Genomic DNA, 20000 nt, shown 5'->3' with positions numbered 1-20000 from the left:
AGAAAAACTGTGTGTTCAAAAACACTTGTGTGTGTATGTGTGTGTGTGTGTGTGTGCGTGTGTGTGTGTGTGTGTGTGTGAGTGTGTGTGTGTATGTGTGTGTGTGTGGACAGAGCCTGAATCTTTATGAACTAGCTCAAACTCAAGGAGCGCCCTGTTTTAGGGCTTGTCTCCACACACCAAAATAAAGACACATGGCTTGCAAAAACGTCCAGTTTGCATAATCTCCAGCGCTGCTGGACTCTTGGTTGATGAAGTCTTTAGTAGAGGATACATAACATCTTCATGCAGATCTTTTGACATTGAAACATTCTCAAAGAAAAGAAACCTTTGTGTAAACTCAGAGCTGAAAACACAGTTCTTTGTCACATTCTGCATCCTTACAGATTCTGCACTAAATCCAGAGTTGTGGAGAAGTGGAGATCTTCCTGGAAGTCACTGATTGAACAAAAATACCAACCAAGTGGATCTGGAAGCTGGTTGATTGGCGGTGAAACTCTTTAAAACGTCTTTAGAGGCTTTTTAATCATTTCGATCATTTCTGGTGTGTTTTTTATGTTTTATGAGCTTCTTGGATGTTCATGTAGTGTGTGTGTGTGTAGATGAACTCTTCTGAAGCTTCTGGACTGGGTGACAACAGAACTCTGGTCCTGTTCTTGAGATTCTGTCACACTGGTAGTCTTCAGATGCTTTTTGTTTGGTGGTTGAATTCCTCAGATGCTGTGTAGGTAGTGGATGAACTCTGGACTGGTTTAAGTTGCCAGTTGAACTTCAGATGCCGATGGAATGATTTAATGTTTCAGATCTTAAGAGAAGGTCTGATTTATTTCAGGTCTTGTGTGATTTGATGATCAGTGGCTGAGATATTTGTAGGTTGTTTATTGGTAATTAAGCTCTTTCAAACTGCTTCAGTTGGTGGTGAAGCTTCCAAGAACGTGGTTGATCTTCTCTTATTGCCATTTCTGCATTTTGATGTGTCTTGTGCTTGATGTTTGGATGATGGATGGAGTGTGTGAGTGTTGAGCAATTCAAATGCTGCATGAGCAGAGGGCAGCAGAGACCTATCATCATCATCATCATCATCGTCATCATCATCATCAACATCATCATCATTAACATCAACATCAGTGTGCATTTTTAGAACAGGGACACATTTTGAAGGTCACATCCAATGTAGACTGAGCACACACACGTTACACAACAAGGTCGTTCAGACAGACACACAAACACAACAACGTTCATGTCACTGTACAGATTTTTGTCGATTTTCACAGTCCAGTGATGATGACACACACACTCAATAATCCTGATGAGGAGATTAAAGGTTCTCATGCTAGCTTATTCCAGGCCTGTATGTATGTGTGTGTGTGTGTGTGTGTGTGTGTGTGTGTGTGTGTGTGTGTGTGTGTGCCACTTCTCTCTGTACATCACTGATTACATTGAAGATGTAAGGAAATCATGTACAAAAACATTACACACACACACATACGCACACACACACGCACTCACACACACACAAAGACACACAAATACAAACAAATACACGAGGACAAAATCCAGCCTTGGTTGTGCTTTAACTGATGTGCAAATTGTCCATGACACACACTTCATTACGGTTCAGAAGCATGTGATGTCATTGGCGTCGTCTCTCGAATTGTCTCCTGTGTGTGTTTTCAGATACACAAGAACACTGTGACATCTAGACACCGCCTCGTCATCCGGAGTGTTTTCATGAGTGTGTTTATTGCATCATGTCATTATTACTCGTACTCTTCCGTGTGTATGTGTGTGTGCGCGTGTGTGCGCGTGTGTGTTAGTCGCTGCTCGGGGCCCCTTGCTGTGTGAGCGTGTGCCAATACTCCACTTTCTTTCCTTTGTATTTAAGACACTCAAACCAGTGCTTCAGTCGCTCTCCTTTAGCATTGATCCCCAATTCAACTCCTCCTGAGAGACAGAGAGAGAGAGAGAGAGAGAGAGAGAGAGATTGTTTTGTTTAAATGTGTCTTGTTGCATCATTACAACGTGTGTATTGTTTGTGAGCTGAGATGAGTTGTGTGGTGGTCCTCACATACTGTACAAACACACACACACACACACACACACACACACACACACACACATATATATACACACACACAATAATGAATGTGAGTTATGACAAATGAGCAACACACACTGCCATGAGGAATGTCAGAGACAATAACAGAGAGAAAGAAAGAGAGGCAGAAAGATGTCTGTAGTAACTCAGTAATTTGTGTGTGTGTGTGGGGGGGGGATTTTATTTATCTGTCTGCGATGTGCCCATCATTTAAAGCCCCTGAGTCATTGAGTCATTTTTCATTTCATCTATCCATCATTCTTAGATATTTTGCTTCCAGCTCTTACTGATCCAACACACACACGCACACACACACACACACGCACACACACACACGCACACACACACACACACACACACGCACACACACACACACACACGCACACACACACGCACACACACACACACACGCACGCACGCACGCACACGCACACACACGCACGTGCACGCACGCGCGCACACACGCACACATGCACACACACAAACACACACACACACTGCAGTACCATCAGAACAGCAGATTCATGCTACAGTGCTGCTGAGTTCTGGACTTTGATTGGTCGTTTCTATGGTAACACATAATACTTTTTTTTTGTTCAGCAGAACAACATGCTGCAGAGTCAGAATATGTTCACACACCTTGTAGTAACACATTAACTATTGTGTTTAATGTTACTATAAATCATCTCACAGATTATTAACATCTTTCACTCACCGATGAAGTCGTTGCTCATTCCCAGGTCATAATCCCACACGGAAATTTCCAGAGTCTTCTTGGCCAGTTGATCGTGAGGAACCTCGTATATAAACTCCTGCAGGACGAAGACATGAGGAGTCGTGTGAATCCCAGGGTTTGTTACAACCCGAGCGGACACAGTAACATAAAGAAAATATGTTCCTCCTCTCACACTTTCACCTGAACTGAAACCTGAATCTCTTTTTTACACACGTGACGCAAACACAATGCAGATTTCAGTGAGTGAATGAAGCTAATACAGTTAGCTCGCTTTGCTAATCTAACCTGACAACCAAGCCATATTTTTATTTGTTATTAGTTTTTAAATGAACCCTGAATAAGCCACGCCCACAACGAGACGCCACACTTTCTGGTGTGATGTTAAAAAAATCTCTGATCTTTCTTTTAACACATCAGATTCACATCATCTCTTCAGTCTGTCAATAAAAACCTCTCAGCAGATAAAAAGATCGAGTCTTTACCTCATTAAACTCCGGGTTCAAGGTTTTTTTCTTCACTGATGTTTTATACTTGGACTTTTTCCCCATATCTGGCTGAAGAATACTGATGATGGACAGAAAGACAGAACAAGAAAGAGATGTTGGTGAAATATTAAAGCTCAGTTTCACTTGAAGAAAAAAAAGAAAGTCGTCCATCTCTCCTCTTATCTATTATTTATCTCTGACGTACTCGGTGCATAATGTCTCATTATAACTCGTGGCATTTATGGCAATAAAGAACTAAAGTGAAGGGAAATTCATTAATCTGAGTGAAAAACGACCTTCCTTTCAAATCATCATTTCATTTCCTGTCCAAAGATCAAAGAAATCCAAAAAAAAAACATCCAGAAAATGAAGAAAAACAGGAATAAAAGGCAAGAGCTCGATTTAGAGCATAATAAAACTAATAAGGGGTGAGAAGAGAGGGAGAGAGAGAGAGAGAGAGAGAGAGAGATGAGATGCGGAGAGAGAGAGAGAGAGAGAGAGAGAGAGAGAGAGAGAGGGAGAGGGAGGGAGAGAGAGAGAGAGAGATGAGATGCAGAGAGAGAGAGAGAGAGAGAGAGAGAGAGAGAGAGAGATGAGATGCGGAGAGAGAGAGAGAGAGAGAGTGATGGGAGAGAGAGAGAGAGAGAGAGAGAGAGAGAGAGAGAGAGAGAGAGAGAGAGATGAGATGCGGAGAGAGAGAGAGAGAGAGAGAGAGAGAGAGAGAGAGAGAGAGAGAGAGAGAGAGAGAGGGAGGGAGAGAGAGAGAGAGAGATGAGATGCGGAGAGAGAGAGAGAGAGATATGAGATGCAGAGAGAGAGAGAGAGAGAGTGATGGGAGAGAGAGAGAGAGAGAGAGAGAGAGAGAGAGAGAGAGAGAGAGATGAGATGCGGAGAGAGAGAGAGAGAGAGGGAGAGAGAGAGAGAGAGAGATGGGGAGAGAGAGAGAGGGAGAGAGGGGGAGAGACTCAGAGAAAAGAAAGAAAGAGAGTGTGTGTGTGTGTGAGTGTGAAAACGTCTGTATGAACAGATGCTAATCTGTCACGGAGAAACAGGAGAACAGGAGAGTGTGATCGGTGTATTATTTATCAACATTTATTATTCGTAATAGACTCACACACACACACACACACACACTCACACACACACACTCACACAATAACAGTGAACACAAGAGAGAAAGTGAAGGGTTGGAAGAAAAGTAACATATAACCCAATAAACACAGACCTGCGTCCTGAACCATAATCAGCCCCTAACAACACAATAGTGAGTTAATGTGTGTGTAATGTGTGTGTAATGTGTGTGTAATGTGTGTGTAATGTGTGTGATTGTGACAGCGAGTGAATTAGTATCTGATAGATATTTCACAGGCCAAGCGTGTGTTATTAATTATCCACATTGTGTCTCAGGACACAAATATAAACACTATTATTTATACAGGAGACAGGCGTAGCACTCAGCAGCGAGTGGGTTTGAAAGTGACGGATTATTGTCTTTAAACACGCCGCGTTCACGCCTCCGCATTAGCAAAGAATCCAATTAGAGAAAAAAAACAGAGCGATAGTGTTGAAACTGAAATCAGTCAGAAAAACTATGTTTGTGATGTCGCTTACAACTCAGCTCTGTGTGTGTGTGTGTGTGTGTTACACTCTGTTTTAATGAAGCCCACGGCACTAGCTTGTGATTAGCATGTGTGGAGCAATGGTGTTAACACTCTAATTAGCACTACATCACTCAGACACACTCTCTGATTTCACACTCACACTGTTAGCATGCTAATGTTATAACTAGTCGAAGTACATGACTGAATTAATGTTATTCCACACACATGCTAACTGGATAACTCTTAAACCTAAACATATTCCTATACTCTAAACCCTAAACCCTTTACTCTAAACCGTAAACCCTTTACTCTAAACCCTAAACCCTTTACTCTAAACCGTAAACCCTTTACTCTAAACCCTAAACCCTTTACTCTAAACCGTAAACCCTATACTCTAAACCCTAAACCCTAAACCCTAAACCCTTTACTCTAAACCCTAAACCCTATACTCTAAAACCTAAACCCTTTACTCTAAACTCTAAACCCTAAACCCTAAACTCTAAACCCTAAACCCTATACTCTAAACCCTAAACCCTAAACCCTAAACCCTTTACTCTAAACCCTAAACCCTATACTCTAAAACCTAAACCCTTTACTCTAAACTCTAAACCCTAAACCCTATACTCTAAACCCTAAACCCTAAACCCTTTACTCTAAACCCTAAACCCTATACTCTAAACCCTAAACCCTATACTCTAAACCCTAAACCCTATACTCTAAACCCTAAACCCCAGAGGTGGGAGTAAGTCACACATGTGCAAGTCACAAGTAAGTCTCAAGTCTTAACCTTCAAGTCTCAAGCACGTCCGAGTCATTTTTTGTGAGAGTCAAGTCAAGTCAAGTCAAGTCACTGCTTTATGTCAAGCAATTTAAGTCAAGTCGTAGCTTGAGTCAAGCAAGTCACTGGCAGGTCATACATATGTTTGATGATTTAACTAAATGTATATATTAAAGTTAAATCTACAGTATTTATGGACTATGAGAGTTTTATTTGCAACAAAAATGATTATATGCATTTATTTTAAAAGGTGTCCACATACAGGTGAGTTGTAAATACAATAAAAATCTAAAAATGAATAAAAATCAAAACTACAAAGAATAAGTTGTAAATGTAACTGAAATAAGGCCAAAATAAAAGCATGAAAAGTTTCAATACGCCTCAAACATGACAGAAGACCATGGAAAAGTTTATATATAAAAAAGTACAATGGTGTCTATGGAACCAAATGGTATTTATTGAACAGACATTCACCTTTTAATGGGACATGAACACATCCTTACATTAGATCCTTCCTTTTTAACAACAGAATAACAACAACAATCAATCACGTCAACCAAAAACCTTGAAGTGAATTAACTATAGGAGAGAGAGAGAGAGAGAGAGAGAGAGAGAGAGAGAGAGATGATTGAAGTGAGTGTAATTTATTAATATTAAAGAGACAGTTCACCTAAAAATGAAAATTCTATCATCTTTTTCTCGCCCTCATGATGTTACAAACCTGTATAAATGTCTGTGTTTTGATGAACACACATGTAGATATTTTGAGGACTGTTTGTAACCAAACCATTTATGAGCCTCATTCACTTCTATAGTGGGGAAAAAATAATACTATAGAAGTGAACGGGGCTCATGAAGGGTTTAGTTACAAACAGTCCTCAAAATATCTACATGTGTGTTCATCAGAACAAAGACATTTATACAGGTTTGTAACATCATGAGGGTGAGAAAATTATAAAAGAATTTATTTATTTTTAGGTGAACTATCCCTTTAAATTGAATGTGTGTGTGTGTGTGTGTGTGTGTGTGTGTGTGTGTGTGTGTGTGTGTGTGTGTGTGTGTTTGTGTGTGTATGTGAAACAAGAATATGGTTCTGCTTGCAACTCTGAAGTTTTTTATTTTTATATTTATATTTATGTTTTTTATATATATGTACATCCCCATAAACGATCCATACACTTTTCACACAAAGCCTAACACTGAAGACCAATTATAAGTGTTATTGTATAACAGCTGACATTTCCACATAAACAGTGACCAAACATTTACACTACATGGCGCTTGCAAAAATTTAATTAGATAGAACTTTGTCATTAAATTGTGAGCGATGTGGTCGCATTCTGCTGTTCTTCTCTTCTCATCTTACACAAAATCCCGGTACCTGAACTTAATTATTTTTGGTGTAGCGCCTTCCATGTTTCGTCACGACTGTTAAGGTTTATTAGTTAGTGCACGCGCTCCCTCTGCTTGTCTGCTGTGTCACGTGATTAAAACAGATTTAAAAACAAAATAGACAAAAAAGATAAAACAAAAACAAAATTTCGAGTCATTTAACTCAAGTCCGAGTCAAGTCTCAAGTCATGAATGTCAAGTCAAAGTCAAGTCGAGTCTTTTTTAAATATTTGTCAAGCAAGTCTCAAGTCTCAAATTTGTGACTTAAGTCTGACTCGAGTCAAGTCACATGACTCGAGTCCCCCATCTCTGCTAAACCCTAAACATAGCATCAGTATGTAAAGCAGATGTATGAGCTGTAGTAATTAAGGCCACTGAAAACACACACACATGAAAATCATCATCAAACACATGAAATCAGCACATTCACACACACTTTCATCAAAAAGAAAAAAATGAATGAGCCTTAATTATAGAAATACTGCATTACACACACACACACACACACACACACACACACACACACACACTGTAATTGAAAAGGAAACATGAATGAGCCTTAATTAGAGAAATACTGCATTACACACAAACACAGAAAAACACACAAACTCACACAAACACACACTGATTCATGCTTCAAACAGGTAAATCAACATCAGCTGGAGAGAGAGAGAGAGAGAGAGAGAGAGAGAGAGAGAGAGAGAGAGAGAAAACACACCACACTTCACCATAAGAACACAAAATAGAACACTGTAATGACGACAATTACTGAGGACTGAAAATTAGTTCCACAGGAAATTTGAGTCCAGCAGTAAAAGAGCTGAGAGAGAAACACACAGGAGATTCGACACAATCCCATTCTGTTGAAATGGTATTGAGGTCTGGGGGCCGCTCACAATCCAAACTTTTACACAATGGGACAAAAACACCAAGCGGAAATTACACACACAATTCTGTAAATCCATTCGACAAATTCACACAAACACCAGAAATAACAGCAGCCGAGCCGAATTAGGACGATTCCATTACTGCTCCATTACAGTGTTCACAGTGACCCCCAGAGCTCTCACTACAAAGCCCTGTGGTGCCAAGAGCTGAGCACAAGAGTCTCATCACACACTGGTCCTGAACCTCAGCTCACTAACACACACTAACACTGATCTACATCAGGAGCAGCTGAACACAAGAACAATACAAACTCAACAAATTATAACTACAAAAACAACACTACATCAAACACAAACACAGAGCAAAATGTAGTGCTGTCTGGCCCTGAATCGACAAACACCTGAACACAGTGACTGAACACCAACACAGAACCACACACAAACACACACACAGACACACAAACACACACTGGCCAAAGAGATGGGCCACTATAAGAGCTCATGGCTCCCTACAGAGCAGAGAGTGCACACACCCAAACACACACACACACACACACACACACACACACACACACACACACACACACACACACACACACATCTAACTAACGATAATGGTATTAATCTCTATGTTCCTTTGTTCTAAATAAGATGTTTGTTAATACAGTTGTTCGTCTCTTTATCGTAATGCTTTGGCTGATTCTGTACATGTAGAAGGTCATGACAATAAAGTAAAGAGAGGGAACAGTATAAATGTTCAGTATAGAAAAATTAATGATTACATATTTAACACTCTTTACTGCAAAAACATTAAGAATCTCAAATAACAATACCACTGCCCTACACCCTCACCCCTACACCCTCACCCCTACACCCTAACCCCTACACCCTCACCCCTACACCCTAACCCCTACACCCTAACACCTACACCCTCACCCCTACACCCTCACCCCTACACCCTAACCCCTACACCCTAACACCTACACCCTCACCCCTACACCCTCACCCCTACACCCTCACCCCTACACCCTAACCCCTACACCCTAACACCTACACCCTAACCCCTACACCCTAACACCTACACCCTCACCCCTACACCCTCACCCCTACACCCTAACCCCTACACCCTAACACCTACACCCTAACCCCTACACCCTAACACCTACACCCTCACCCCTACACCCTCACCCCTACACCCTAACCCCTACACCCTAACACCTACACCCTAACCCCTACACCCTAACCCCTACACCCTCACCCCTACACCCTAACCCCTACACCCTAACACCTACACCCTAACCCCTACACCCTCACCCCTACACCCTAACCCCTACACCCTAACACCTACACCCTCACCCCTACACCCTAACCCCTACACCCTAACACCTACACCCTAACCCCTACACCCTGACCCCTACACCCTGATCCTTACACCCTAACCCCTACACCCTAACACCTACACCCTGACCCTTACACCCTAACCCCTACACCCTGACCCTTACACCCTAACCCCTAACCCCTACACCCTAACACCTACACCCTGACCCCTACACCCTAACCCCTACACCCTGACCCCTACACCCTAACCTCTACGCCCTTGTCCTTACACCCTAATTCATATACCCTAACCCCTAATCCTTACACCCTAACCCTTACACCCTACACCCTAACCCCTACACCCTGACCCCTATACCCTAACCCCTACACCCTGATCCTTACACCCTAATTCCTATACCCTAACCCGTAATCCTTACACCCTACACCCTAACCCCTATACCCTAACCCCTACACCCTGACCCTTACACCCTAATTCCTATACCCTTACCCCTAATCCCTACACCCTTAGCCTTACACCCTACACCCTAACCCCTTCACCCTGTCCTATACAACCTAATTGACACCCTGATCCCTACAACCTGGCCCCTACACCCTGACACAAACACCCTAATTCCTACACCCTAACCCCTACTTCCTACAACCTAATCCCTACACCCTAACACCCTCTTAGCCCTACACCCTAACCCCTACTTCCTACAACCTAATCCCCACACCCTAACACCCTCTTAGCCCTACACCCTAACCCCTAACACCCTGACCCTTACAACCTTATCCTTACAACCTAATCCTTACACCCTAACCCCTACACCCTACTCCCTACACTCTACACCCTACATGCTGAACTGTAAACACTAAACCCCTAGTTTCACTCACATCTTGACGAAGGGGTCGGAGTAGCCGTTAGAGTCCATTGCAGCGAGGTGAGCACAGCGAATGATCCCAACCACCAAGCATGACTTCTCCATGATATAACACAGGGACACCAGGATACGTCCCCTCTGTCACACACAAACACTCACAGTACCAATAAGACACATTGAAGCTGGAAAAATCAATAATCAATAATTTTGTTAATCAGCTGATTAGTATGCAAGCGTGTGTGTGTGTGTGTGTGTGTGTGTGTATACCTCCTCCTCAGCTAGTTGAGAACTTTGATCCACCGTCTGATTGTTACCTTCTCGCACCTGCAGTGAAAAATACGTTATACATTTAGACACACACACACACACAGACACACACACACACACACACACACACAGTACCTGTGCGATTCTCTCCAGTCCCATGTTGTATCGTTTGCTCTCTCCTTCTTTGAGCTTCTTTAATGCAACTCGCACTTCGCCAATAAACTCATTACGACCCAAACGGTCCATATCACACACACAAAGCCTGAGAGAGAGAGGACGAGAAAGAGGGGAAGAGAGAGAGAGAGAGAGAGAGAGAGAGAGAGAGAGAGAGAGAGAGAGAGAGAGAGAAGGGGGCAGAATGACTGAAAGTCATCTTCCAGTTCCATCCTGTGATGTATTAGTCATACTTGACAGATGTTATGCACACACACATACACACATACACACACATACACACACACACACCACACACACACACATACACACACACACACACACACACACACACATACAGGGGTTGACAGCTTGTTCATTCCAGCATCCAAACTCTGTTCCAAAACCCTCTAGTGTTTGGCACGGTTCCTCTTTCATTAGTACCAAGAGCAGACATTAGCAGGCGTTTGGGTGACGTCCAGAAAAGAATCTATAGCCACTCGCCTCAAACAGCTCAAAAATTATTCAGAAAGAAAACTAATCATTAAGAATGGTTTTATTTTTTAATTCTATATATTGATAATGTGACACTTTTGATGTAGTCTAAAGCTCCACCTGTTTGAGACAATGCTAAACTGGAGCATATTAGCATCATAGCTGTAGCACAAAGCCTTCTGCACTTGGCATGGATAATAAACTCACAGGATGTTGTGCATGTAGGTTTGCAAAATATAACGTGTGATCTAACAACCAAGAAAAAATCAGACGTATGTGTAGATGATGTGTGATATGAAACGCCACAGTGAACTGTTTTCCTACACAAAGGCTAAGCATCTGAAAATGTCGAGTGAATTCAGGAGTTTTGTGTGTTTATTGGATCTCAGACTGAAGCGAGCCCCGGACCCAAAGATCCGATGTCTGAACTCTTTCCTAGCTCAAACACCACAGTGTTCCCGCTTCACCCAACACTGCAGATACAAACACACCTTGTAAAACAACACTTGTTCCATCTTTTGTCCAAACCGTTCATTTTACATTCTATCGTCTTTGTATAAGGACGTTTGAGGACACGAGGTTTCACCGAGGTCTTTCTGGCTTCCACGTGTGCTCATAAACAAACAGCAGGATGTGAGCTGAGGTGCGAGACTCTGAGGCTAAAAATGTGGCCGTATTCATCACTCTCTCTCTCACAGCTCTGTCGAGGTGTTGACATTTCCTACTGCGCAGGACAGCAGGACAAATTATGAAGAATTATAACCATACAGCACAATCCATTTACACTATGTTCAAAAAGGTCAACTCTAAGAGCATGGTGTGTTTTTATTACAGCTATTACAGAATAGTTTTATTATAGAGCGCAGTGACGCTGGAGTTCATTAACACTCTCTTATTCCTGTTCACACACCAACCGCTCAGAGTTGCTCACTCTTTCAGGGGAAAGTAGAAAGCTGCTAGATATGTGAAGACATTCCACAGGAAGATTTTGTGAAGATACTCAGCATAGATTTCAGAAAAGAAAACAATAGAATTTATTTCTTATTTCTGATCACCTCAAACTAACCACTTATGTATTTACAATACAATACATAAAGCATATGCCAAAAAATATCTATAAAGACAACGTGAAGCAGAAATGAAACAGACAACATGAAACAGACATGAAGAAAACATGAAGAAGACATAAAGCAGACAAGATGAAACAGACATGAAGCAGACATGAAGCAGACAATATGAAGCAGACATACTGTAAAGCAGACATAAAGCAGACAATATGAAGCTAACATACTGTAAAGCAGACATAAAGCAGACAATATGAAGCTAACATAAAGCAGACAATATGAAGCTAACATAAAGCAGACATAAAGCAGACAATATGAAGCTAACATAAAGCAGACATAAAGCAGACAATATGAAGCTAACATAAAGCAGACAATATGAAGCTAACATAAAGCAGACAATATGAAGCTAACATAAAGCAGACAATATGAAGCTAACATAAAGCAGACATAAAGCAGACAATATGAAGCTAACATAAAGCAGACATAAAGCAGACAATATGAAGCTAACATACTGTAAAGCAGACATAAAGCAGACAATATGAAGCTAACATAAAGCAGACAATATGAAGCTAACATAAAGCAGACAATATGAAGCTAACATAAAGCAGACATAAAGCAGACAATATGAAGCTAACATAAAGCAGACATAAAGCAGACAATATGAAGCTAACATAAAGCAGACAATATGAAGCTAACATAAAGCAGACAATATGAAGCTAACATAAAGCAGACATAAAGCAGACAATATGAAGCTAACATAAAGCAGACATAAAGCAGACAATATGAAGCTAACATACTGTAAAGCAGACATAAAGCAGACAATATGAAGCTAACATAAAGCAGACAATATGAAGCTAACATAAAGCAGACATAAAGCAGACAATATGAAGCTAACATAAAGCAGACATAAAGCAGACAATATGAAGCTAACATAAAGCAGACAATATGAAGCTAACATAAAGCAGACAATATGAAGCTAACATAAAGCAGACAATATGAAGCTAACATAAAGCAGACATAAAGCAGACAATATGAAGCTAACATAAAGCAGACATAAAGCAGACAATATGAAGCTAACATACTGTAAAGCAGACATAAAGCAGACAATATGAAGCTAACATAAAGCAGACAATATGAAGCTAACATAAAGCAGACAATATGAAGCTAACATAAAGCAGACATAAAGCAGACAATATGAAGCTAACATAAAGCAGACATAAAGCAGACAATATGAAGCTAACATAAAGCAGACAATATGAAGCTAACATAAAGCAGACAATATGAAGCTAACATAAAGCAGACATAAAGCAGACAATATGAAGCTAACATAAAGCAGACATAAAGCAGACAATATGAAGCTAACATACTGTAAAGCAGACATAAAGCAGACAATATGAAGCTAACATAAAGCAGACAATATGAAGCTAACATAAAGCAGACAATATGAAGCTAACATAAAGCAGACAATATGAAGCTAACATAAAGCAGACATAAAGCAGACAATATGAAGCTAACATAAAGCAGACATAAAGCAGACAATATGAAGCTAACATAAAGCAGACAATATGAAGCTAACATAAAGCAGACATAAAGCAGACAATATGAAGCTAACATAAAGCAGACATAAAGCAGACAATATGAAGCTAACATAAAGCAGACATAAAGCAGACAATATGAAGCTAACATAAAGCAGACAATATGAAGCTAACATAAAGCAGACAATATGAAGCTAACATAAAGCAGACATAAAGCAGACAATATGAAGCTAACATAAAGCAGACAATATGAAGCTAACATAAAGCAGACATAAAGCAGACAATATGAAGCTAACATAAAGCAGATAATATGAAGCTAACATAAAGCAGACAACATGAGGCAGACATAAAGCAGACATAAAGCAGTGGTAGTGAGCAGTCTGGAAATAGATCCAGAGGAAATACAGCAAATGGAATTAAACACTAATTAATTATGGATGTCGCAGTGAAGGCAGAATTAAAATAAAGAACAAAGAAGCTTTTGGGAACAATAATTTATCATTAGCAACTACGGTGACCAGTGATTAATGATTAGGAGCTGTGGTGTTGAGTTATTAGTCATCAGGAGCAGTGGTGTTGAGTGATTAGTCATCAGGAACAGTGGTGTTGAGTGATTAGTGATTAGGAGCAGTGGTGTTGAGTTATTAGTCATCAGGAGCAGTGGTGTTGAGTGATTAGTCATCAGGAGCAGTGGTGTTGAGTTATTAGCTGTTGAGAACAAAGGTAGTTATTGGTTATTGGGGAAACTGAAGACTCTCCTTTTTGTGGTCATTTTAAAGGATATTGTGGCTCAGGAACATTGAGGACTTATTAGAAATTGACACAAAAGTCCAAAAACTCCATCAAATAGAGAGAAAAGCCCCCGAGTCAGAGGGGTGTCATATGTCTTTATGGGGACTGATGGTGTTCACCACAGTGTGTATTAACTGGATCCTGAAGCAGACCCTAAGGCTGAGTTAGCAACGGAAATAAAACATTTTGGTGAAATATCCCAGATATCCACAGAGACTTTGCTGGAACATAGAACCTTAGGAATGTAGGGGTTTGGAAACATAACATTTATAACATTTATTTCTGCTCAACTCTGAATAAGATGTGGAGAGAAAAAGTCCACATGACCGCTGCTTTATCTCGTCATGCATGATTAATGAGTTTTATTTTTACTTTAGAAATGGCAGTAGAGAGAATATTCTGAGGATCAGCAGCACACTCAGTTATTCATCACAATCTGCCACACATACGTGGAACATCACTGGCCTGTTAAAGGTGCTAACTTTCACTTTTTTCTTGCTAACTCAGGCGAAAAAATGTTCTCGGCTTTGTTCCAATCAGATTCTGAATAAAGACCACGAGAAGAGAGTTTTCCTCCTCTTTTTTTACCAAAGCCATAGAAATTATAGCAGAATTCCGTAAGTTCTTGAATCATCTCTTTTCCCATGGAGATGATTGGTCCATCATGTTCTCTACACACACTCATAGTTCATCTTGTTCTCTACACACACTCATGGTCCATCTTGTTCTCTACACACACTCATGGTCCATCATGTTCTCTACACACACTCATGGTCCATCTTGTTCTCTACACACACTCATGGTCCATCTTGTTCTCTACACACACTCATGGTCCATCATGTTCTCTACACACACTCATGGTTCATCTTGTTCTCTACACACACTCATGGTCCATCATGTTCTCTACACACACTCATGGTCCATCTTGTTCTCTACACACACTCATGGTTCATCTTGTTCTCTACACACTCATGGTCCATCATGTTCTCTACACACACTCATGGTTCATCTTGTTCTCTACACACACTCATGGTCCATCTTGTTCTCTACACACACTCATGGTCCATCTTGTTCTCTACACACACTCATGGTCCATCTTGTTCTCTACACACACTCATGGTCCATCTTGTTCTCTACACACACTCATGGTCCATCATGTTCTCTACACACACTCATGGTTCATCTTGTTCTCTACACACACTCATGGTGCATCTTGTTCTCCACACACACACACACACAAACACACCTTCTCAATAATCTCTTTCCCCTCCAGCTCTCCATTTCTTTAGTCTCCTAGGGAGAGCTACTTTCTCCATCTTCCTGTGTCTTTCACTCTGTGTGTCTCAACATGCCCTCACACTGCAGGATAGACCCAAGTGTGTGAGTCTGTTTGATCACCGGAGGTTTGTTTCCAACTGTGTCACCAAATGGTCCCGTTCCCTACCAAACCACCCCCCCCCTCTCTAAATGCCCTAGTTCCTACTTCATCCCATTTATCTTCTTATCTGTCACCCATGGACACACACACACACACACACACACACACAAGTCTCCTCAGTGATTAATAAGGTATGTAAATATCCTTGTGGGATTTAAGCTTCACACATTAAGCATGCTAGCAGCACTGGTTTTTCTGTTCAGAACAACTTTTGTACCTTATTGGGAACTTATTTATTACTCTGCAGGTCAACTACTGTACTTAAGTCTGGACTACATCTCTAGCACTCATATGTACTCCATACTGTACATGTAGCTCTAGTACTTGAGTGTGACCCATGTGTGGACTTATTATTTACTGCTATTATTACAAACTTTGTTTCCTCAAGTGCAAGTTCCTGAGCTTTGTTACCAGATACATGGAACAAAAGTTTTGGTTCCTCTGTTGGACCACAGTTCTTGCTTCCAAATGTTGTACTTTATTGCAAACTACAGTCAAGTTGATTATAGTGGATTCTCTCTTGAGTGTACAGCAAATGTTCTTACTTAGTTGTGGACTTGGAACTCAGGTTCCTGAGTGTGGAACCAAGTGGGGGCCCCCAGGTCTTATATGGAATACAATCTGTTTAGATGAAGGAAACACTTAATCAAGTCAATTAAACTTTATGTACAAGTGTCCGTCTAGTTAGGAAGTGATCGTGAATCAGATACACCTGCTATGGTGAAAATAAATGGTGACAACAGGTGAACTGGAAAGGCAACAGCAAGACATCCACAAAAATTAAATAGTGTTACAGGTGGTGGCCACAAACAATTGCTCTCTCTTCTCTCTTCCTAACTGATTTGTCTCTAGTTTTGTGTTTTGTTTGAGTCCTTATCAGTACTTATCAGTAGCATGCAGCAGCACCATGAACCCAGTCAGGTTGCACAGGTAGTCTAGCATCCATACGATATGTGCTGTCATAAGCAGCCTTGGTTTGTCTCACAGTACAGTTTCAGAGCATGGAAGTGAAAGCAGGAGATGGGTCAGTGCACAAGGAGAGCTGCACAGGTCTGTAGAAGGGCAACGACCCAGTAGCAGAACTGAAATCTGCTCTTGTGCAAGGAGGAACAGGAGGAGCACTGCCAGATCCCTACAAACCAACCTGAACATATTTCTGTCCAAACTGTCAGAAACAGACTCCATGATGGTGGTAGGAGGGCTGTTCTCTTGCTGTTAGCTACTAGGATGAAATCCTCAGAGCCACTGGTGCTTTGAGCCCTCGGTTCCTCCTGGTTCATGGGTTTACAACAAAGATCTGGATCCCTTACATAGAATGCAGCTCTAGTGCCTAAGTATGAATTACGGCTCAAGTTCTTGTACTCAAGTGATCATGACTCGGGATCCTGGGTTTGTGAGAGGCAATTAGAGCTCCTGTGATCTAGTATGGACTACAAATCTAGTAGAAATGCAATGACTATAACTTTTGTCCTCAAGTGAGCACAGCAGCTTTGGGTCTTGAGTAGGATTGTCAGGTGTAGCACCTGAAAATAGGGGGCACGGTGGCTTAGTGGTTAGCACGTTTGCCTCACACCTCCAGGGTTGGGGGTTCGATTCCCGCCTCCACCTTGTGTGTGTGGAGTTTGCATGTTCTCCCCGTGCCTCGGGGGTTTCCTCCGGGTACTCCGGTTTCCTCCCCCGGTCCAAAGACATGCATGGTAGGTTGATTGGCATCTCTGGAAAATTGTCCGTAGTGTGTGATTGTGTGAGTGAATGAGAGTGTGTGTGTGTGCCCTGTGATGGGTTGGCACTCCGTCCAGGGTGTATCCTGCCTTGATGCCCGATGACGCCTGAGATAGGCACAGGCTCCCCGTGACCCGAGGTAGTTCGGATAAGCGGTAGAAGATGAATGAGTGAGTGAGAGTGAGCACCTGAAAATAGACTACAGTACAGGCACCTGGTTACAGACTACTGCTCTGCTACCAAAGTAAGACTACAGTTCTGGTACTAGTTCTAGTGTTACTATGAACAGTGGCATTTGTACCTGAGAGTTTTTGTTGTCATGTCAGCAGCGGTGATGCCATGATAGATCAGGGTCTCATTCCAAACTGGATTCAGTGTATTCTTCAGGGTCTTCGTACGCAATTTATTGGCCTGTGTACAGAAAGACAAAGAAAAGTCTTACAATGTGTAGTGCACTAGCACCAGTAGAGTTTCAGTCGTGTGTTTATCCTGAGAAACATCGCACAGTTTGTAGTGTAATCTGAACACCATTAGAACTGCAAATCATTTTTAACATTTACTGTTTACAGGCAAGCAAAATCCCAAGATCCCTTAACCCTCAGCTGTATAAATTAAGATTTATGTCTACCAAATTCTTTGGAGGTTCATTTCCAGGCAGTAATAATAATAATAATAGTCATTTTGCCAGGTGTTTTAATATCTGTCTATAAACCCAACTGACTGTGTAACACATGATGTGTGCATTAGTGAGAATGAGATGAGTTTCAGTTTTGCCATTCCATCTTGGTACACACAGACCTTCATTACCTTTTCTTTTGTCTCTCCTTTCCCCAAAAACCTGTTGGCCATTCGAGAAAGGAAACACACACACGCACACACACGCGCACACACACACATGGCACACACACACCACTCATCACCTTGCCTTCTGTCATTTCTGAATATTCTGGTCCATGTCCAAGAAGACACACACAAACAGGTGTCACACTCCCAAACTGAACCTGACTAATTACAGTCCATCTGTCTAATTATCGGTAAATTAAAGGAGCACACTTATTAGAGTAAAACACACACACACACACATACACAGTTCAACACCTTAACCAATAAGCTAACCCATACCCCCATTCAGTACAGTCTGCTATGATGTCTATGAATAGGGCTGTGTTCCAATCCTTTCTATCACGCCTTCATTCATTCACGTGACTTTCCATTACATAATCAGATCTAAGTCTGATGGAAAGAAGAAATCAATTTGTTTAATGATGTTTTTAATTAAAGAGGCTCAAGTGGTTAAAGCTCTGGGTTGTTGTTCAGGCCCCAAGCTGTCACAGTGTTAACCCACACTGCACCACGGCTGACCCTGTGTTCAGACCCCAAACTTCAAATTTGGGATATACAAAGAACTCCACTGTAATGTATATCGTCGCTGTCAGATGGAATCCTCGTATCTCCAAAACCGTTATTTTTCAGGACATTAAAAAAACGCCGTACCTTATCTGCAGTACACAGGGTTTAGTCCACGTTGCAGTGGATTGTCTTGCGCTAAATTCCTGTCCTCAGACGAGCACCAGAACTAGCGGGGGTCAAGATTTTTTTTTCTTTGAGCCCAGTGTTTTGAAGACATTTACCTCAGAAGACGTGTTGATTCGTTGCGACTCTTCTTGAGGAGAAATATGCCGTGAAGCTCTCACACGGAGTGAGGAAGAGGTGGACAGTTGAAGTGTCCAATGGAGTTATGAGATTTGCGCTCAAGCTATTTTCAAGACTTTAGATTGGTTAATAACTTGTAAAAATAACAGACCCACGTGGGGACTGACCAATAGCATCGATATGTGAAAAAATATGAAATTGACCAAATTTGGACATACGAGGTTTCCGCCCGACAGCGATGAATTGTGCCTTCTATTGAACCAATGTCGTGTCAGTCAGCTGTATGTTCTGGTGTTTATCAGCAATCAGGTCTGTGCTGAACTCAGAGTTTACGATGACCCATTAGTTCCTCAGGAGCTCTCGGCTGCACTATTATAAACTGTCGTAGAAAGGACATTATTTACATTTACACTATTTACTGTAGTGTCACCCAAATGAGGATGAGGTTCACTACTGAGTCTGGTTCCTCTCAAGGTTTCTTCCTCTTATCACAACGAGACAATGAGAATTGTTAAAAGCGTTATACAAAAAACTTAACACAAGTCATAACAGAAATTTTTCATTTTGTCCAGACCTTCACTGTGACCTGCGGTGTATCTGTGAATAAACCTGCTGATGATGTGTGATGATGGTTTTTATCATGATGTTATTCCTGGGCTTGAGTTTGAGTCCCAGGTCCACCAAGCTACCACCGCTGGACCCCTGT

General features: G+C 41.4%; 1 protein-coding gene across 2 annotated transcripts in view; it reads right to left on the bottom strand.

Moving 5' to 3' along the window:
- doc2d (double C2-like domains, delta) overlaps positions 1–20000 on the bottom strand; it is a 29522-nt gene that overhangs the window by 895 nt on the left and 8627 nt on the right. For both annotated transcript variants that reach the window (XM_060881066.1, XM_060881065.1), the window contains exons 5-11: positions 17943–18052; positions 10578–10704; positions 10443–10499; positions 10189–10313; positions 3317–3398; positions 2814–2910; positions 1–1944 (exon numbers count right to left, since the gene is read on the bottom strand). The exon at positions 1–1944 is cut by the window's left edge and continues 895 nt beyond it. In XM_060881066.1, coding sequence (XP_060737049.1) covers positions 1814–1944; positions 2814–2910; positions 3317–3398; positions 10189–10313; positions 10443–10499; positions 10578–10704; positions 17943–18052 — 729 coding nt within the window. In that variant the 3' untranslated portion in view covers positions 1–1813. The remainder of the gene's footprint in view (positions 1945–2813; positions 2911–3316; positions 3399–10188; positions 10314–10442; positions 10500–10577; positions 10705–17942; positions 18053–20000) is intronic.

The sequence above is a fragment of the Tachysurus vachellii genome, chromosome 11 (assembly GCF_030014155.1).
Source record: "Tachysurus vachellii isolate PV-2020 chromosome 11, HZAU_Pvac_v1, whole genome shotgun sequence".
Classification (NCBI taxonomy): domain Eukaryota; kingdom Metazoa; phylum Chordata; class Actinopteri; order Siluriformes; family Bagridae; genus Tachysurus; species Tachysurus vachellii.
The sequence above is the reverse complement of the archived record's forward strand: the minus strand, read 5'-3'. Positions and strand labels throughout refer to the sequence as shown.